Below are 22,572 nucleotides of genomic sequence, written 5' to 3'. Positions count from 1 at the left end.
CCATACCTGATATAATATCTGCCAAAGAGTCCAGTACCAAGTCTATGCCACTTTCTGATGCTATAGCTTGTTGTATTGGTTGTCCCAAAAGTGTTGCTACATCTGTAAGTAAATATTTTGCAATAGAATATTATGGAGGTGTGAATGAAAATGTCACGGACAAAACTCTCTGGTAATAGGAAAATCTAAGAACAAAATCAATGTGGAGGCACAAAAAGTTCTCCCTTACACCCAGAGGCTATGTTGTTTTGAAAATAAATGTACATTTATATTCGAAACACCGATAAAGATACGGAACAAGGGAAAACACACTCGCACAGTGTCGTTTTATTACGCCTGAAAGTTCTATAGGAACGTCTATATGATATAGTTATTATGTGTCATCAGCGTGTCTTGCCGGAAACTTCAGGTTTGCCCTTTGAATTATATCAAGGGGTCTCACTTAACGACGGAGGGCTCGTTAGACGAAGGTTGGCTAGGGTTGATACTGCCTTATATTTGCTTTTGCAGCTTGTCAAAATTTATCATGCCTCATGGAAAGTAATGCTGAGGTAACTAGATTTCCGTACGTGCATAAGATGCATAATAATATTCAATCTTGCTTTGTAATTAGGTTTTCAAGTTTAGTACTCTCTCCTAAAGTTTTTCTGGTGTTGTGTTTTTTTTATTTATTACAAAAATACAACTTACGGATAAATTTTTTTTTTCTTTAGGTTAATAAATTATTGGATTGTTAAGGATGCTGACAGAATAACTGAGTTGAGCTGGGCAGCACTTGCAAAATTAAGTCAGGTTTTTGATTTCTCCATACCGCGAAGTCTAAATGACCTGTCTTTAATATGTGTGTGTCTTGATGACCTATGGTGCGGAAATGTGGACACTGACGGTTGGCCTTGTCGACAAATTAAAAGTCGCTCAGTGCTTTATGGAGCGAACCATGTAAGTCTCTCAGGGATAAAATACGGAACGAGGAAATTCGTAGAAAAGAAATGACCGACATAGCTCAAAGGATTAGCAAGCTTAAATGACAGTGGACATCTTATGTCTGTCGCAGAATCAACGGCTGATGGGGCAGATGCATTCTGGAACGGAGACCGTTTACTGTTAAGTAAGTTAAAAAGTTGACGGGAAGTGGGTGGTGAGGGAGGGGAAGGACCCTGTCTCTTGGAGGGATTCTCTCAAAAAGGTTTATGTGCAGCAATCAACGCATTCAGGCTAATGTATTGAATTGGATTTGAAAGTATTGATATGAAGTAATAAAAAATGTTTTATGTTATAAACCCTCTCTCTGTGGTTTAATAATATACATTCAAGATATTTTTTATCTTATGTACAATCGTTGCTACATTTGAAGGTTGTTACAGCCCTAGTAAAATTGATTTGAAATATTTGGGTAAACAAAATTTTGCTCAGAGTTCATGATAGTTTGCCAGCCTTAAATTGCGTAGAGAGATATTATTAGGGCAGCGTGCGTATAAAAAGGGCCTTGTGAAGGGTTGGCACTTTTTTGTTTATATATTCCTCATATATTCCTGTAAATAAATGAAAGGTTCATTTATTTACTTACTAAAGTAGGTATTATGCAAGATTTATCAATATAATATAGTCAGATGGTATAAAACATTCAGATGTTGTCAAGGATTATGGTTCGAATAGCAAGGTTGAACAAAAATTGCATGATCCATAGTAACGTGTGATTATTTTTCTTAAACTACCATCTATTATTTACTTACCTATTTACTTGCGTTTTCCATATACAACCATTTTATACCAGGGACGTACCCAGGGGTAGGCAGGGGTGTATTATATCAAAAGTATCGTTTTGGTACATTTTGATATGTAATTTTGTTATTATCGATCATAGATACCTACTTGAACAGGCAGACAATAAATCCTTATCCATCGTAATACTACATGGCTTTGAAGGGATAGCATGAGATTGCTGTATTTAAAAAAAAAAAAAAAGTTCAACCAATTGGACTCACACACGAAAGGTTCCGTACCATTGTCAAAGTACACATTGTATTTTTAATTTGCATGGCAGCCATTTTGTAATTTTTATAATTTAGTATTATAGTGGCAATAGAAAGATACATTCTGTAAAGTTTCGCCATTCTACCTATAATGGTTCATTAGATAAAGCTCGTTAACAGACAGATAGAAGGATAGCACCCTTCGGATACGTTAATTTAAAAATGGAAATGTGCGTACGACTTACTTCTCAAATCTTCATTATAAGCATAAAACACCATATCCACCGGCGGTACCAGACTCTGATGCAACTCCTGCGCAGCTGTTGAAAGCCAGGCAGCTATATCGGCGCATGCACAGCTAATTACATTGCGACTCTCTGCCACGGCTATTCGAGACTGCTCATTGCTCAAAACCATCCCCGAAATAAGACCACTGAAATGTACAAAATGGCGTAGTGTTAACAGGGCTCTCTCCGTCACTCGTTTCATACAATCGTAGTTCCAATTTCATTTGAATATTAAGCAACCAAAGTCCATGAAATTTTGCAGACATATTCTAGAAACTAATATCTGTGTCTGTGGTGTTTTAGATTTTTCAAAAAATATGTAGTTTTAAAATTACAGGGGCTCAAAGATTTGTATGAAAATTTTTAAGACCGCGTAACTTTGAAACCGAATATTTTAACAGAAATCTGGAAAACCATAGACATAGACATTAGTTTCTAGAATATGTCTGCAAAGTTTCATGGACTTTGGTTGCTTAATATTCAAATGAAATTGGAACTACGATTGTACGAAACGAGTGACGGAGAGAGCCCTCTTAAACTATGAATCTAGTATATAAAAGTAATAAGACAGCGTCTGCGTGAGTTTCAATTTTTAAAAAATCGTGTGGAAATTCTTTGGTTTGCCGAGATAAAAGTAGTCTATATCGATCTCTGGAATGCCAGCTATTTCTGTAGGTAATAATTGTGGATGTGTGTGGATGGCGGTGTTGATTTAGATTTTGGTGGAGAACTCTGATATTTCGAGACAAAAAGTAGCCTATGTTCTTCCTCGAAATGCGAGTATAATATCCATGTAGGTACAATATTTTCGTTAACATTGATAAAACGCACGGGCGGTGAAAAGCTATTTATAGTAGGTATTTGTATAAATGGACGATATGGATATGAAAACATTTTAATAATTAATCTAATTATTAGATTCAGAAAAGTTCTTGATAATGTTTGAAATTTGTATTCAGGACTCTTTATTTTGATATGCGAGAGACCACAGAGACCTGGTATAGGTAATTAAAGTGTGCGGTTTAATCTGAAAAAAAAAACTGGTTTCTTAATGCAGGTCTAGGTCATAACTCGTAAGTTACAATTATGTACCTCACAAATTCTAGTCCTCAGTGCCTTCAAAATCTGAATATTTGTTGGTGAAAAAATTGGAGCGTAAAGTTCAAAGCGCACCTACTTACATCCGAAACTGTTAGTAGATATATAGCTTTACTATCGCTCTTTTTTCACGATTTGGTCCGCGAACCCGCAATGTCGCACTACACGTATGTTAATAAACTCTACTCAGTTGTGGTAAGTTGCGTAGATGAAGCTTTAGACCACAGAAATCCATTAAATCTATGCTTTAGACCTTACAAGTACTTACGTAAAAGCTTTTAATATATGACAGCTATTACAGATTTTATATGAATAAAATATAGGATTTTCAAAAGTTTATCCAAAGTAGCTTTCTGAAAAGGTTGATGTATTACATCTTATAAGAATTGATACATTATATTTTTGTATAGACCTCTCATAGATATTTTTTATTTGATTTCTTAAACGGTGTTCTTGAGTACGGTCAAGACCGGTCTTGCAATATTTTGTGTCCAAATGTAACATGGTTGTAAAGTTGTTTGTTTGGTTTACCTTCGTACACGGTACAGGCTAGGAATTTGAAATGGGTCTGTAAAGGAGGCCTGAAGGAATGCGCCTAAATATATAATAAATTACCTATTCGTGAGATTATTGCGTTATGTAATTTCTGGCAGGCAGAAACTCAGAGAGTCAGACTTCACACACCTTCGGGCATTATGGACAACTCTGGTATGCAGGTTTTCTCACGATGCAAATTATTGAAAGGCCGGCAACGCATTGGCGATTCCTCTGGTACTGCAGATGTTCATGGGGGGCGGTAATCACTTAGCATCAGGTGACCTACCTGCTCGTTTGCTTGTTATTTTTATTTAAAAAAAAATATATCCTTCACCATTAGAGCAAACGATATTTAATTTCTTAAAACGCATAATATCTCCGAAAAATTTTAAGTGCGTGTTTGAACCACAAGCTTTCCAAATAGAAGGCCGATGTCTTAGTTACTGGGCTATTACCGCATTATATGCAGTGCTGGTTAAGCAATGTTGAGACAATAAAATTGGGTAAGTAACTGATATTGACGATCCGTCGCTCCCAGTTATTACGAGTATCATATTAACTGATAGCTAATAGGTATTCGTTAAAATTATTTTAAACCTGGTTACTCGTTTATCCTTAACCGGTTCCAGAGGTCAAATGGCAGTTATTCCGCGTAAAAACTTGTAGATCTATAAAAGTTTCTTAACCTCTAAGAAGACCCTGGACGAAGAGTTAAGGCCGATTCACGTTACATTGAGCCGGGATCGGGCCATGCCCTGAACATGGACAGGGTACGATCTATGATCTAAGGCATAAGTAATTTTTTGGACCATAAATTAATAAAAGTAAAAAAAGGATAAAAAGTGGGCATGGAAACACCTAACACTTTAGTACAGCTAACTCATGTTACAATGAACAGAATCAATGCTTCAGCCGTGCCCAGTTGTAGCACGGATGGGGCACGGCAATGGGTATTCCAATGGCTTTTAAACAGCCCGGGGTACCATAATGACTAGTCCAGGCTACGGTACAGGCACGCTTCGGCCCCCGCAAGGTGTGATATGAATAATTAGCCTTAGTAATAATATTTGGACTTTCGCATTTTTATAATATTACTGGATGATACCCGTGACTTCGTCCGTGTGGATTTAGGTTTTTAAAAATCCCGTGGGAACTGTTTGATTTTCTGGGATAATACTAGTATGGATTTGGTCTAGAGGTACCTTGACATAGGTATCAACATAGTAGAAATATAATTTCTAAGAGCACAGTTCTTCCTCTCAACCTTGACTTGCTTGAGGTCAGTTCTAGGAAGTTTATATTTGTCTAAACGATTATTTAAAAACCTTATTTGCATATTATTAGTTTGATGTGGACAAATATTGGAAAAAATGTTGAGAATCACGTTTAAGTTAAAACGATAACAAATTAGGATATATCCATACTAATATTATAAATGAGAAAGTGTTTGTGTCTATTTGTTTGTTACCTTTTCTCTGCCCATCCATTTAATCGATTTTGACGTGTGTGTGTGTGTGTGTGTGTGTGTGTGTGTGTGTGTGTGTGTGTGTGTGTGTGTGTGTGTGTGTGTGTGTGTGTGTGTGTGTGTGTGTGTGTGTGCGTGCGTGCGTGCGTGCGTGCATGCGTGCATGCGAGCGTACGTGCGTGTGTGCGTGCGTGTGTGTATGTGTATGTGATTGCTTACACCCTGACTTAATACCTACATGGGCTACTTTTTAACCCCCGACCCGAATTTCGACGGGTAAAGAGATAATTTGCTCCCGTCGTGGGCATCATCTACTAATTCTAATAGGTAAGTAATAAAATTTAGTGAGACCGAAACCTATTTTAAGAACCGGTATGGGAATTTTTTCTTTTCAATGCTAAGTAGATAATTTTATAGTTATATCATCTACTTTCTTGTTATGGTAATAATAAAAAGGATATTTTATGTAAAATTAAGCACTTACCAGCATATAAGCAAAAACAGGAACGTGAAAGTGACGAGGACTTTGTCGTGGCAATCTGGTCTCTCTGCTTCCAGGAATAAGGTTCCAGATTCAATTTCATCTGTGCACTTTGATTTAGAAAACAACGATATTAAGCTCAATATGAAGAGGTACAATGGAATGATCAGCGCAAAGACGCCGAAAGTTATGATAAACACCAAAAATGTTGACTCCACTTTGATTGACTGTAAAAAATAATAATGTTAGAACATTGTACAGAAAATAACGCAAAACGAAGTTTGAAGTTCAAATAATATTTGATTACTATCGAATACACCACATAAACTACACGGTTTAGTGCAGTAGTTTAAAATTATTAAACTTCATCTTCAAGCAATAAAAACCCCAGTTAAACCATCGGTTAAAAGTTCGCCGTTAGGTCAGTTTAGGAAAAACCATACTTAGGGCAAGCCCATTCAGGGTACTGCCTTAGTGTTATAGTCTTTAAGTTAAAAAGTAGTACATCCTAGTTACATTTAATGTATTAACTAGCACACCCCTGACGGTCCATACAAGTGACATATTTGCGGTTGAAATAGTGGTCAAGTTAATCTGTCACCGATAACAAATATGTACGATACTGCATAGGTACTCAACTGCATCTCAACTTATGCGTACGCAGCTGAGATAGTTCAGAGAGCCACTTTTTGTTTCTATATAACATAACTCAAAATTTAAAAAACTCCCGAAAACTAGAAGAGCCGATAACTTTCAAACGGCTGAACCAATTTTTTTTGATTATAGCTAAGAACACACTCGATCAAGCCACCTTTCAAACAAAAAAATACTAAATTGAAATCGGTTCATTCGTTTAGGAGCTATGATGCCACAGACAGATACACAGATACACACGTCAAACTTGTAACACCCCTCTTGTTGGGCCGGGGGTTAAAAACCGATAAAAATAATAAATAATATGCTCTTCGTGTAAACACCAAACTTTTTTGTTGCATAGGTACCTAGGTGGCAATGTCAAAAACTAGGGCTGGCTCTACCAAGATCAATGTTAAATTAATCAATATAGTATATCAGTTGAATAAGTAATCCAGTCCACACATCACATCATGTCGGGATCCCCTCGTGATAGGAGATTACACTTTTTACATATAGCATTACAAAATTAATACTATTATATTACATCGTACCTAGACCGCAGTTACTTTTGGGCGTACAGTAACTATACTATTATGCTATTTTAACCAAAAGGTTAATAATTATTAATTAACAAAATTAAGTTCGGTGTTTAGGAACACGAAACTTGTGAAATAGTTTATAAAAATGTATTTTCCCTCTATGGTCTTCCTTCTATCTAGGTACTATGCGGTAACAAAAACTTTGTCTGAAACAGTATCAATATCTAATTATTTACCACCGTACTACTCATATGTTTTTGATAAGTTTTTTTTTATAATTTTCGTTTTAAACCACAACTTGTTTACTACTCCGGTGTTGGAGTGAAACCTATGTAGAGATTTTTGAATGGTGGTGCATATTGCTTGCTAATGTGCTTGTTTTTCTTGCATGATATTATTGTAAGAGTGGCGGGCGATGCATTAGGTACGATGGTGGTTGTATCATACAGATTTATTTGGTTTACCGGATAAATTTAATTAAAACATAAAATAGTTTGATATAGATCGTTGTAGCTGTCTTATTAATTGTATTTAATTTGTGTTTATCCTTGACTTGTTATACTAGCTTCCCACGGTGCGTGATTTTGTGGATAATCACGCACGACGAACCACACTCGGATGATGACGACGAGGTGTCTATGCTACCACGGACAATACTACTCCCTTGGTGCGTCAGTGCGGGCTGGTCCACGTCCGTCCGCAATATCACGCACCGTGGGAAGCCGATATTACAAGCAATTGCTTGTAATTGTGGGAAAACCAATTTTTTTGACTCGCACCTTAGACAATATTAATTTTGTAAAACGCGAATTATAAGTATCTAGATGTCTTTTATTTTTTATTTACAGATTATTTAGTGATTTTACGTGAACTTGGTAAAGGTAGTTAAAATATTAAATAAGGAAGATAATATAGTTAAATGTATGCAAACGTTTTGTCGTCGTGTACTTTGATCTTATACCTAATATTAACTTCGTAAATCATTTTTTAAGGTCGTAGGTATATTCATATTAGTAACGTTTTACAACTGATTTTGCATAAGGAGCCTTGACGAAGGTTATTTTTTGGGTTTTTTACCCGACTACGACTATAATCGGAATGAAAACTTGAATAATTTAGTATTTGAATATCTTTTAGTAAGTAATTTTTCTACTATAAGCATCGAAATTATAAATGTGTTGAGATACTAAAGAGTGGTAGCAGTGCCACTTTTTGTTTCTCTATAACAAAACCGATAAAAATTCATGTAAACAACAAAGTATTGTGCTGTCTGAATCGAACGATCTAGGGAAGTAAGTACCTACCTACGTATAAGCGACTTTTAAATTTTTTCGTACACATTAATTTGAAAGTGTACCTACTTATTTTTTTTTTGTAGCTGTTCATCCGAATTGTTTTAGAGAGTTCAGAAGACATACCTTGCGATTGTGCACTATTAAAACGACTACGTGCACAAACATTTAAAATGGCACTGTAATGGACATTTTTGTAATAAATATATTTATGCAAGATTATAAAAGTTAACTATGAGATAATTTAAATAAAAACCATAATAACATACCTAATGGTTTATATCTTTATTATAATATCATATAAAATATATTTATCTTTAAAATATATTTAATCTAATATATTTTTAAGTGTATATGTGTTTATCGACCTCGTTATACTTTATTAAAGATTTTTGGATATTGTTAGTCATATTATATTTTTTTGTTCCGGTCATTTGGTATGACGTTATACAAGTATTTTTTTGTTTATATCGGATATGTGTATTGGCCTTGTACCTAACTTTTGCCGTTTGCATAATATCATTAAACCTGTTTCTGGTTTATGGCAAGAAACAAGTAAAAATGGTTCTTGTATTTTTTGAAACTATAGACGGGCTTGCCACGGCTTTGCATTTAACGTTTATATTATGTGACATTCGTTGGCGTCACTGAAATGGACATAATATATAAGTACCTACGCTGGAAGAGGTGTGCCATACAAAATAATAGTTATTTTTTGTGCCGATTCGAAGCGCCTCATAAAGCGTCCGCAGGGAAAAAATTGACACTTTGTGTCAAATGATTTTCGTGTTGACACTATGTTGACACATGTCTTATCACTAACTTTATCTATCAACGCCAAATTGCTGAAAACCATGTTGCTTTAAAAACAGGTCGGCAATCGTATATCCAGCGCACTTCTATTTGTAGAGGTCACTGACTGAGATTTTAAAAATGAAAAAATATTAAAAAATGTCTATATTAATTAATATACTTACCACATTACACATAGGTGGTTTTTGCATAGGTGCAGTAATTATTTTAACCTTGAACAACTAAAGTGCTAACTCAACGAATTGGCATCCCAAAAATCTTCAACCAAGAATTTTAAACAAAGATAATAATCCGTACATCGACACTGACGTTTTAAAAGGATCGCTTCCCGAACTTCCTGAAACTGGACTCCGTAATAACTTAATAAGTGATGAGTGCTAACACCCCGTCGGCGCCGATTCTGGTAGGTACGTCAAAACTAAATTCAAGTAGGTAAATACCTACAGACATGGCCATACCCAGGAATTGACTTTGGGAGGGTTTTATTAAGGCCTTAACCGAATTATTTCATGACTGTTTCATGAGAAAATCTTTTAACCGAGTTGTCTGTTACCTTTTCACCGTCTCTTACCCGCTTCTTTATACAGACGTATTACGCCTATTATTCTATAATTTGTAGTAAAATATATCTAAAACTAAACTAAATTCAAGAAATAGTGTCTTATGCATTGTCAAAATATTAAATAATTTCCATTTGTCTGGGATTTCAGACTTTTTATTCGGGAAAATTATAAAATCCCCAGAATTAGAGAGACTATTCAAAACATAAATCCACACGGAATATTTCGCGGGTAGGTATCAGCTGTTAGTCTGTCAATAAAGGCAAAGTTTTATGGAGATTATGAATACTTCTGCTACCTTCTTTTCTTTTTAACCCCCGACCCAAAAAGAGGGGTGTTATAAGTTTGACGTGTGTATCTGTGTATCTGTGTGTCTGTGTATCTGTGTGTCTGTGTATCTGTGTATCTGTCTGTGGCACTGTAGCGCCTAAACTAATTAACCGATTTTAATTTAGTTTTTTTTTGTTTGAAAGGTGGCTTGATCGAGAGTGTTCTTAGCTATAATCCAAGAAAATCGGTTCAGCCGTTTGAAAGTTATCAGCTCTTTTCTAGTTACTGTAACCTTCACTTGTCGGGGGTGTTTTAAATTTTTAATTTACACTTGTTATTGGTGGTTACCAAAGTCACCTAAAAACCAGACAGGACTGGTCAATATTAAGAAACAGAGAGGTATTGAACTCGGGGCCTACTTACTACAAGACTTCAGCACTAGGGTGGTAATTCGAGTAAGCAACTTTAATGCAATTTGTAGATGACTGTAAACGGGATGCTCAGAATCAAGACAAAGATAAGCCCTTTTAACCTTGCCATTCAGACTCTCTCAGTCTTCCTTATTACCCGTCTCCTTGACATTCTACATTCTCGTTCTCCCCTCTTTCATGGAAATGTATGCCACGATATTACTGGTTTTTACGTTTATTTTGAGATTATATCAAACTTAAAGGTAAAAGAACGCATGATAAAGGTTACACGCAACACATTGATGTTTATTTTTAACCCCCGACCCAAAAAGAGGGGTGTTATAAGTTTGACGTGTGTATCTGTGTGTCTGTGTATCTGTGTATCTGTGTATCTGTGTATCTGTCTGTGGCATCGTAGCGCCTAAACGAATGAACCGATTTTAATTTACTTTTTTTTTGTTTGAAAGGTGGCTTGATCGAGAGTGTTCTTAGCTATAATCCAAAAAAATTGGTTCAGCCGTTTAAAAGCTATCAGCTATTTTCTAGTTTTCTTGTAGAAAAGAAGGTTAGATAACCCTTAGGTTCATAATATTCAAGTGTCAATTGGCAAATGCCAAGTTGTCAAGATGGACGTTGCCTAGATATACATAATTATTTATTTGAAAATGATTTGTCGGGGGTGTTGAAAATTTTTAATTTACACTTGTCTAGTTATTTTATTAATTCTATATACCTATCAAACATAGATAATTTAGATTATGAAACTCTTGATAGGCAATGCTTATAAAACTATCTATAAAAGGAGAAATAAAATGTTTGGACGTCACGATAACCTCCCTATAAAATATTTTAGTTACAAAAAATAGGTAGGTATTTTGGTAGGTTTCTTACTTAGAAAAACACGTATCTAATAAAAATGCGCTATTGTTGACGATTTTTTACGATTCAAGCAGGCATTTTTTACGTCAACATAAAATTATAAACTGTCTAAATAAATAATTAACTACGCCATTAATATTGAGATCTTGAGAATAATATTCTGCCAGATTTATAATATGGATATATCAAATGACGATGACAAACTAAATCTTCTACCTCAATTTTCATGATATGTCGTTAGCTAAACCGTAAGCTTACGTTATAAGTAGGTACCATAACATGAAAAGTTATACTAGCTTTTACGTAAACATATAAATTGTCCAAGTAAATTATTTGCTAGGGATACAAGATAATGTTTCATTCGTAAATTATGCCATTACTTATGCAGTGAAATTCATTGATCATTGTTGAATTATTGTTCATCTGATTTTACGATCAACATGCACTTTTGAAACTCTATTACTATCTATCATTTTTATACCCTTGACTTCGTCCGTGTGGACTACACAAATTTCAAACCCATATTTACCCCTTAGGGTTTGAATTTTCAAAAATCTTTTGTGTAATAGCTATCTGCATGCCCAGCCTAATTCATTCAGTAGTTTGAGCTGTGCGTTGGTACTTAGCTCAATCATTCAGTCAGTCAGTATAGTAAAAGTAAAGTAAAGTTTTTAAATACTTTAAGTTAAATACTTTTACGTTTTCATTTTATCAATATTTAGATTTTGAGTGCTTTTAAAATTTAAAATACGTCATTAAGTAGAATTACAAACACCAACGAACTTTAACTACGGTTAAGTAGTCATGCATTGAATAATAGGATGATTTTTTTTTTTGAAAAAGTTGGTTCACAAAACTTGATCTTCCGACATTGTTGGTAATACAGAAATTCAAAGTGACTTTTTACATCGGAAACTTTGTGATAAACCGGAAAGTGGATGGAAAGAATGATAATATTTACTTTTTACGAAACCGACGCAATAATAAATAGTAGTTACTGCATTTATATAAACGTTTTTACTGAACCCAAACGTTGTTTACTTAAAAACTTTTTTTTTTGTTTTTGCTTTTATACATGGCATAATATTGTATATCAAATCTTTGAAAAGAGCAACCGCCGAGTTTCTTGCTGGTTCTTCTCGGTAGGAAAGGCATTCCGAACCAGTGGTAGATGCTTTTGACGATTCAAAAGAACTTGTAAAAGTCTAATTGAATAAAAATATTTTGAATTTGAATTTGAATTTGAAAATTTTAAGGTTAAATTACTGTTTAAAAATTTAAAGGAAACATTAGGTGTCTCTTGACGTTACTGAAAAAAATCATCACAAAAATTACTATTCATCACATTTTTTAAACGATGTAACTCACTTTAGAGCTTTAACCAAGTCACACACACACTGCTAATCTCTATACGAATACCTATAAATATTTGAGGCACTGTCAAAGCTCCTTACATTGATATATTCACATATAGCACAAAGGACGTTTAATTTATAAAATCAAGATATCTAGTTTCGCTGCAGTGTGCAATAGGAAGTGGATTAAAACAATCGTCTCTTGAACTCATTTATTAAGTACTGTTTTCAAGTTTAAAATAATACATTTTGTGACAAAAATGTTTAGATATAAGGGTGTTTCTTTAATAGTTTTCGTTGTTTTATTTTACGAAAGTTCTTCAAGATTGGCGCGTAAGTAATATTATGTACTCGTACATATTTAATTTTTCACATTTATCAATATTACGCCAAAAGTTTTGAATATAGCCTGCTATTATAAATTTAGATAATTCCGGCTGTACTCAAGTGGTTAGTTGACGGAATACCGACTAGTTTTAACCTATCCGGGGTCCTTTTAGCCGGGATCATCTATATTTTTAATGGAAATCACTCACGATAGCTGTTTAAATGCTAATATTGCCTACCAGGTACCTACTATTACTTGTAGGTATAGATGTAAATTATATTGATAATGTCTTAATGTATTTAGATTATTTTACTAATAATAACATCATTAGTTCTAATTTTTCGATAATCTCTTGAGTGAAAAAAAAAACCGCAGATTTTATAATTATCTAACATAGACGGTTAAAATTAGTTTTTAACCCCCGACCCAAAAAGTTTGACATGTGTATCTGTGTATTTGTCGGTGGTATACTAGCTCCTAAACTAATGAATCGATTTTAATTTAGTTTTTTTTTTGGTTGAAAGGTGGCTTGATCGAGATTGTTCTTAGCTATAATCCAAGAAAATCGGTTCAGTCGTTTGAAAGTTATCAGCTCTTTTCTAGTTACTGTAACCTTCACTTGTTGGGGGTGTTATAAATTTTTAATTTACACTCGTCTTATAGTACCTACATGCAAATAGTGCATATTATTTGTCTTACCACTTTAATTTTTTGACATGACATCTCCAAATAACTTTAGATATATTTTGGGAATTCAGGTCACGTTATGAGAAAAATGTCCCAAAAGTACCAAAAGTACGTTGTAACGTTTTTGACACGGGCGTGGAATGGCATTAATGAGGCATCAAAACTTTGACGTTAGATTTGAATGTTTTCTTAACTTTTCACAGTAATAATAATTTCAAATTGGATATTAATTGCGTACAGATAATGTACTAAGTATGATTTTTAGGGTACCTTAAAAGGATAGAGTTAAGAGGAAAACCCCTTATAGGAGTTTCTTAGATATTCATAATCCTACTTTACTTTTTAGTGTGTGTAACGTTAGTGGTGGTTTAATTGCTGATTTCAATAAATGTTTCTTTGTTAAAATACTAAATGAGTACATAACGGTAGTTAAATTATTTTTCTTAGTTCTAATCAACGATCTATAAACTATTCGTTTGCTGTTTTTGTCCAGCGCGAGATTATAAATAGATTTTAAAATAGTATAATTCATAATATCTGGACTTAAAATACCTACTTGTAGACCCTGGCCGTGGAAAAAATCGAGGTCAAAAAACAGGATTTGTCTAGTAAGTGTTGTAACTTTAGTTGTTTTGATAAAGCAAATTCTGACAGTCATGCAGACTAGATATTTATTTTTTATTTTTATTCACATACAAGTTAGCCTTTAACTGCAATCTCACCTGTATCTACCTGTACAATCATATAACCAAGATAATAAACAAAACTAAGTATTTGATTTACTTTTATTTAATGTGTTAATTGACCTTTTTTGTTTCATAGCGGACTACATAAAACCTTGCCCAGGACTTAAGTCAGAATGTCTCAAGAGAAATATTCAAGAAACAATTCCACACTTCGTAAAAGGCATTCAGAGCCTAGGTATAAACTCTACTGACCCTTTATATGGCGATCCAGTGCAATTGGACCTTCCTGGAGGTCTCAAAATTGAATTTAATGATGGAATAATCAAGGGCTTTAGAAAATGCATTGTGGAACATGTCAAGTGAGTATTTTTTTAGACGAGTTTAATTATCATAAAATAATAAAAAAAATAGAGCAAGAATTTAATTAAAAATATATTTTCAGGTATGAGGGCCTTGAAGCTCAACTCAACTTACGGTGTAATTTATCCTTGAAAGGAAAGTACAAAGCCACTGGTAGAGTTCTCATTTTCGCTATAAATGGAGAAGGAGATGCCAGAATAAAAACTCGTAAGTGTTAAGCGTTAACATCTCATTTGATTTTTTAATATGAAACAGTGAAGTTTAATTGAATAAAAACATTTTGAATTTGAATTTGAATAATATTATTCATTTCATATGCTGCGTCTACTATCTTCTTTATTTTTTGCCAATGTCGTTCTGTATGTAATTCTATTGATTGATTGAGGAATTGAGGAATCTGATAGAAAAACTGAAATTTTATAATATTTTTTGAAAATGTCATTCGAAAATTTGAATTTCCACACAGCCTTCGGTCCGTATTGTACAAAGATGGAGCATTGCTTATTTTGTGTTGTTTAAAATGCTTAATATTTTGTTTGAAAGTTAATAACTGGGCAGGTCAGATTTTTTAAATTAATATTTTAAGATTGCAGATTTTATGTAAAATGTGAAAAAAAAGATTATGGATTGATGAGAAGAGATTATGCAATTGTATTTCAAATAAGCTGGAATAAAATGAAATCAAGTTTCTATTCAAGTTCAAACTATAATTTTAAAAACTGTATTAAGTAAAAATGATGTCAGGCCCAATTTTGTTCATCTCCTTAATAGACTAAGAATGTTGGTATTTTTTTTCAGCGAACGTTGCATTTTCCTGTAAAATCAGGTTCGAAGACAGAACACACGATGGAGTGATATACCGAGAGATAAAAGACTACAAAGTGTCATACAGCTATGACGATAAAGTTAGTTTTCAATTTACGAACCTCTTCAAAGGAAACCCTGAACTAAGTAAGAATATTTAATTACCTAATGCTAATAATTTAAAAACAACCAATACTTAATCCTTAATTTGTGATTAAGAAAATAAATCAAGCCTTTATTTTAAATTCATTGTCAGTTAATACAAATTATCACAAGCATTATAAAATCAAGTTAATGTGGCAATAATATGGTTAGTTCATTCATTTTATAATACCCATAAAAATAAATGTTGAATATCCACTGCACTAACGAAGCAGTTTCGAGAGCTAACCAGTGATTTGTAATAACGGTTCTTTAAAAAATATTTTGGCTAATAAAGTTTGAGAAATGTCATATACAGCGAAATTGATTCTTTGTTGTTTGTTTGAAGTCTGTTTGTTAAAGTTGGCCTACTTTTTTTTAGTGTCTATAATTTTATTAATGTTTTCCAATCAAATTATTCTTCATTGGATGATTTAGGTTTTTCAAATTAAATCATTGTTTTTTACAGGTGAAACAGTTTTAACTTTCCTGAATGAAAACTGGAAACAAGTGCTGGATGAGTTCGGAAAACCAATCACAGATACGATCGTTCGAATTGTATTCAACGTCATAAAGAAGTTCTTCCGCGCCATACCCAGAGACGAGCTATATGTTGCATGATTTAGATTAATAGAAAAGAATTAGTATTATTAGTAGTTAATAAAAATATTATAGAGTAGTGTTTTTGATAAATTTATTAAACCTTAGGCGCAACGCAGACTGGTAGAGTGTCATACATCGAGACGCGACGTCTTTCCTGATAACAACTTAAATTAAGCTTTACATTTATTTTGGGATTCTTTGAGTATCCTCTCTTTGTTTTCAGTACACCGATTTTAGCCGTATATCAAAAGTTCATAATTTTTTTATCAAAAAGGACAATTATTTGCGTAAAACCATTGCCTAAATTATTTTAGTATATAATATTCAACAAATTATGAGTTATCTTTTTTAAATAGGTGGCTTTGATTTCGACTTTGACTAGCAAGTCAACTTTTGCAAGTTTTGTACCTTTTTGACCTTTTTGACAGTTTGCATTTGACCTTGTAGTAAGATTTGACCTGCACACCCTAACCCCCAGTTAATGACAGTAAAGGAACTTCTAACACACATCGAAGCTTCGGAGTCACTGACGGATGCCAAATGTTACTAGATTTTGACGAGGGTAGCCCTAAAGTAGTCCAATTTTTCTTTGATTATACGTTACCATAGACTAATATTTGACATATTGTTGATTCAGGATCAAACCGAGAGTTCCCTCACTCTAATTCTCTCTGCTAACACGGCAAGTTAAATAAAAACTTGCAGTAATGTGCATTGCTGTTAACCTGTCATTTTTGTATGGACGTGCAGCAAACTTGGTGTAACATTTTCATATTACAAAGGAGATCATTATTTTTGGGCCTTTTCTGAAAGTGCCGGCCAACGAAAAAAAATGGTACGGATCGTTAGAACTAGCCATTTGGAGTAATAGTTAATATGGCAGAAAAGTTGTAGGATTGCTCTGAACCAAGTTATACAAGGTCGAAGATTCGTCATTTTCATACATTTTATTGATATCTAAAAGTGCTGGTAAACATAAAATAATGTTAGATATTGCTAGAACTAATGATTTGAAGCAATTGTCATTATGACCCGAAGGCTGTGGGGCCATTATATGGCGTGTTATACAAGTTATACTAAAAATTAATATACTTTGTATAATTAATTGCAACCGATTTTATGATTTTGTTACTGTTCTGATTGTTTTATACGAATTTGAATACACGTACAATTATTTTGACTCCCACGAAGTGCTGGATCAGCTGCAATGTGGACAAAATTCGTTTATACATACCTGGATTGTATGCGGCCTTGTAATACTAGGTGATCTCATCCAGCCATCTCCCAAACTTCTGCCACTGGGATATCTCCGGCGAGCTTTGTGATGAATGCACCATTTAATTATAAGTACTGTTCACCATAGTAACTACGGGCTTGCTTCAGTCGATAGCTGCCCAAAGCAACCTGCGTCGATTCTTCTGTGAATCTAGAAAAGTCATTGAATGGAGGATGTCGGCTTCCATAGCCTGGAAATGAGCTCTTCTTCTTGTTATTGTGTGTGATAACAAGTTCTGCTAAACTGCAAACGAAAATCTCTTTCAAAGCAATTGTTCATCACCTTCACCATCCAGCGGCAAATGGTAACAAGCTTAGATTTATTGGTTTGGTCAGTAATTAGCTGGGTTTCATTTAAATGTTTTGTTTCTAGAATTTGTGTCACATAACCGCATGCCTCAAGAAAGAAAGGCTATCTATAAAGGGCATGTACAGACAGATACGGGCATGTACATATATCTTCAGAAAAGCACTAATTACTTTTTTCAGTGAAAATCATACTCTAACCACAAGTTCCGAAACCACTAAAAGCCTTTATATTTGTTGCGATGGAACAATAATTTACACGCTGCAGCAACTTACAATGCCTAGATTTTAAATGATACCTTAAATGATATAGAAGATTTTTACTGGATTTTTATCTTAGTCCATGGTTTTAGAGATACCATAAACAATCTTGAGGTAATCTTTCTTTCTTGAGATGTGCGGTTATGTGGCACAAATGCCAGTAACAAAACATCAGTAAAACCCAGCTAACTACTGACTAAGCCAATAAATCTAGACTTTTTACCATTTGCTGCTGGATAATGTAAATGATTAACGACCGCTTTGGAAGAGATTTTTGTTTACTAAGGGTTATTCAGGATTTGTAACCGGACATTAAGTAACATGATTGATTATTTCAGGATTTTGTCAGCATTGCTGAACGGCTATCATGTTCTGATAGACAACAACGTGCATGCACGTGATTTTCTTGACGTAATCCATGAACGGCCAGTGAGCAAAACAGTTCAGCAGAACTTGATATCATAAACAATATGTAATTATAATAGAAGGAGAGCTCATTTCCAGGCTATGGAAGCCAACATCCTCCGTTCAATGACTTTCCTAGATTCACAGAAGAATTGAGGCAGGTTGCTTTGGGCAGCTATCGACTGAAGTAAGCCCGTAGTTACTATGGTGAACAGTACTTATAACCAAATGGTGCATTCATCACAAAGCTCGCCGGAGATATCCTAGTGGCAGAAGTTTGGGAAATGGCTGGATGAGATCACGTAGTATTACAAGGCCGCATACAATCCAGGTATGTATAAACGAATTTTGTCCACATTGCAGCTGATCCAGCACTTCGTGGGAGTCAAAATAATTGTACGTGTATTCAAATTCGTATAAAACAATCAGAACAGTAACAAAATCATAAAATCGGTTGCAATTAATTATACAAAGTATATTAATTTTTTGTATAACTTGTATAACACGCCATATAATGGCCCCACAGCCTTCGGGCCATAATGACAATTGCTTCAAATCATTAGTTCTAGCAATATCTAACATTATTTTATGTTTCCCAGCACTTTTAGAAATCAATAAAATGTATGAAAATGACGAATCTTCGACCTTGTATAACTTGGTTCAGAGCAATCCTACAACTTTTCTGCCATATTAACTATTACTCCAAATGGCTAGTTCTAACGATCCGTACCATTTTTTTTCGTTGGCCGGCACTTTCAGAAAAGGCCCAAAAATGTATGGAGCTAGAATGATCTCCTTTAGCAGACCTACAGACTGGTCTCAGAATAATATTTTATTATGTTTCTTCCAGCTGTTTCATTACAAAATTCATCAAATAGGTTCAGAATATAAACCTCCCATAAAAGAAACATAGGCTTGCACATAATGTATTCAGTGAATCCTTCACTTCGATTCACGTTTTGAATACCGTAATGTCGTGTGCGTGACCCGATTTAGAATTCTACAAAGACTTTATCTAATTAGCTGGTTTTAACCTCGTGCTCTTTTAAATCAGTCAGTGATGGGGAGAGGTACCTATGCTTGGATTTCTCTGCGTGATCATATGAGGAAATCCTCAGGAAAACCAGAGTAACTGACGTAGCTCAACAGGTTGCGAAGCTGAAGTGGTAATGGGCAGCGCACATAGTTCGAAAAACCGATATACGTTGGGGTGTCAAGGTGCTGTACCTAATGGTGACATCGCACCGAAGCGCAGAGTTAGAAAACCTTCCACTAGGCGGACAAACAAATGAGTCGCAGGGAGCCGCTGGATTCTGGCGGCGCAAGAACGTGCCGTGTGAAAGTTCCTATAAGGATAGGTAGGTCCCTTCAGCTGTGGACGTCTGTTGGTTGATAATGATGATGATGATGATTTCAAATATAACCACTTTGTTTAGTTTCAAACAAATGAAAGTCTCTGTAATTTTTTTGGTATAAAAATTTCAGTAAATAGAAACAAAAACCCTTTTGTTTAAGAAAACAAAGTCTTTCACAAAAATAAAAAGGGTTAGTTGTTACCAGTTAGTTTTTCCATTATGCGATGTGTACAATAGTGTGGCTTTGGGCAGAGTGCCCGATTGCTAAAAGCATTTCAACTAAAATCTTTGTTCCTATTTCAGTTTCGTAATAAAACTTTAGCAGTTTCATAAGAGGCGGCAATTAAGAAGTTATTTTAGTTAATAGGAATGATATATTTTGAAGATTTATCTAAATAATTTTTAATGTGTTAATTTTTAGAATTTACAGTAACATTTGCGGTGGTAAATAAAATAAAAATTACTACCTACTTCCCAAATTGTATTTCTAAAAAGCCTTTAACTACAAAAAAATAGCTGAGCGATCGCCAAAAAATATGAGAATTGGTTTCTAAAAAAGTTTCTAAGTACTTAGCATCAAACTAAAAATTACTAACTACCAACTAAAAAACCTTGGCTAGGTAGTATTATTTTTAATACATTAATTAGCTTTTAAAAATTCATATGTTTATATTAGCGAGAACTCAAAAACTATTTTTGCAGTTTTTTAGGTAGGTATATTTTAGGATTTTAGATTTTACTATACCTACGTAAAATATTTTTCTAAGAACTTAATAGAATAGGGTTAGTATTAAAAAAATTACCTGTAAAAATGAATAAGGGAAAGTGAATTTCCCTTTAACTATATCCTTGACAAGACCTGAAGAATAAATTCATTTATTCATTTCAAAATTGGTCTACGATAATGTCAAACCCAAGTTACATTTAAATAGTATGCTCCAAATATTATTACTCGTGAGTAGACAACTTTTAGGTATATTTATATCTTCCAGCCTCGCAGAATATACAACATCAATGGTGTCTTATATATTTCATTTTTCTCTCTCTCTCTCTATTTTCTTTCATTTCCAGACAATAAATAGATAGAGATTTTCACATATTAAGTCAAATAAAACAATTTAATTAGTTAATCGTTACTCGAAGGTTAATGCTTCTTCCTAATATGCTTCTGGAATGCCGTTAATGGACTTCCAGGGCCAAAGAGCAATGTCATCTGAAGTAACTAAGTAGTAAAATATTAATAAGGTAAAAAATTAAAAGTGTTAGAAAAAAGCCAGACTCACCAATTGGATAGTCGAAGAGATATATCACAGAAAAGAACTTTGACATAAAACTGAAAGGGTGAAATCCCTCATTTAGTTTGAATTTTGGTATCAGATATGTTTGCGTTTGAGGCAAACTTCCAAATTTAATCTTACTTTGCTCGTCGTCTATATGCCAATCCATTGTATCGGTTTCTTTTATAGCAAGTTCAGTGATAAAATCTAGTGAAATGTTCATTGACTCTGTAAAAGAGTTTGGTATGCTCGCCGTAATTGGTATAATTTGTATTGTCGATGCACTTGTAGATGTTACGGGCTCAATGGTAGCAGTGTCAGTAAAAATAATAGGCTGCTCCGTTTGCCCATTTCTTAGTATATTATACTTCTCTAACCAAGACCTTAAAGCTGAAGAATCGTTCATTGATAACGAGTTTCGTTTGTTTACATAGTTTTCGAAAGTCCTTACATTTTCGGATTCAACACTATCGGAATTTTCCAAGTCGGCTCTTGAATTCAAATTCGCAATATCGAAGCAATTCTCCCAAACTAAATTCTCTGGTTCTTTTAAATTGTTAACTTTAGTATTTTGAAAAACACCTTTTCTCTCATCTAGAAAATTCACTTGAAGTGATGAAAGTAATTTGCTATTTCCTCCTTCTTGATCGCTTTTGATTTTTCCACCGGCATTCGTTTTTCCAATCGGATGAAAAGGCGAGATTGCGCGGAAATTTTCTTCTTGTACTTCAAGAAAGTTACTTGCTTCGTCGGGACTGAAGACGTTAAGATTGTTTCCGGTAGAGGCCGCGGGCGGCTCTTCCGCCGCCGTCGACGTTCGGATTTGTTGGATTTGCAAGGCAAAAACTGATTCCGTAGAACTCCACTGCAATGTATTTACTTCACTGACTGCGTTACTGTCCGTTTGCGATAAAACTAGATTTGGTACTAAGATGGATAAAACGAGAGGGGTTAAAGACATTATTCTGGATGTAACTTCTTATTTTGTAGTGTATTTTACTGTCACGTCGTATAAATGTTAATATCGATGGAGCACTGCGGCGCGGGGCATTGGAAAAGGGATTTGTAGCACTTAGCAGTCTGCCGACTCCACTTACTGGATTATGAGAAGTGTAATCGAACACGAACTTTTGTTTTCTGTTATGAAATCTATTATTTCATAAACTGTATTTTTTTCGATAAATGCGAAAAAATCAGTAACCACTATGGCTGGAGGTAGTCTTACACTCGGCTTACCGGAAATTCATGGGTAGGTAGGTAGGTACTTAAATATTTAAATAATTACTCTGTGGCCAGAAACCACAACTAACTGTTAATAACTATGTTAATTGTTCGATTACAACGAATGTTGCCGAATGTATGATTGGAAATCTCTGTAAAGCCTGATTCAAGCGAAGTATCGTTAATATTTTTTTTTTATTCTTTTGTGTCATGCATTGTTGGGTTGGTACAGCCTTGCTTGAATATAGCTTTACTAGGCGCAATTTCG

General features: G+C 34.2%; 2 protein-coding genes across 3 annotated transcripts in view; one reads left to right on the top strand and one right to left on the bottom strand.

Annotated features, from left to right (window-relative positions):
- The window catches only part of LOC123869994, a 34,288-nt gene extending 12,126 nt beyond the window's left edge, over nucleotides 1–22,162 (bottom strand). For both annotated transcript variants that reach the window (XM_045913139.1, XM_045913140.1), the window contains exons 1-5: nucleotides 21,090–22,162; nucleotides 20,610–20,665; nucleotides 5,845–6,068; nucleotides 2,219–2,406; nucleotides 7–102 (exon numbers count right to left, since the gene is read on the bottom strand). In XM_045913139.1, coding sequence (XP_045769095.1) covers nucleotides 7–102; nucleotides 2,219–2,406; nucleotides 5,845–6,068; nucleotides 20,610–20,665; nucleotides 21,090–22,044 — 1,519 coding nt within the window. In that variant the 5' untranslated portion in view covers nucleotides 22,045–22,162. The remainder of the gene's footprint in view (nucleotides 1–6; nucleotides 103–2,218; nucleotides 2,407–5,844; nucleotides 6,069–20,609; nucleotides 20,666–21,089) is intronic.
- LOC123869997 (protein takeout-like) lies at nucleotides 12,639–16,282 on the top strand. The gene is made up of 5 exons (XM_045913144.1): nucleotides 12,639–12,928; nucleotides 14,433–14,655; nucleotides 14,739–14,863; nucleotides 15,455–15,607; nucleotides 16,071–16,282. Exons 1-5 carry the CDS (start codon nucleotides 12,856–12,858, stop codon nucleotides 16,220–16,222), a joined length of 726 nt encoding a protein of 241 aa, XP_045769100.1. The 5' UTR covers nucleotides 12,639–12,855; the 3' UTR covers nucleotides 16,223–16,282.
- Nucleotides 22,163–22,572: the final 410 nt, after the last annotated feature.

This window comes from Maniola jurtina, chromosome 12 (genome assembly GCF_905333055.1).
Source record: "Maniola jurtina chromosome 12, ilManJurt1.1, whole genome shotgun sequence".
Taxonomy (NCBI): domain Eukaryota; kingdom Metazoa; phylum Arthropoda; class Insecta; order Lepidoptera; family Nymphalidae; genus Maniola; species Maniola jurtina.
Note: the sequence above shows the minus strand (reverse complement) of the source record. Positions and strands in the feature narration are given on the sequence as shown.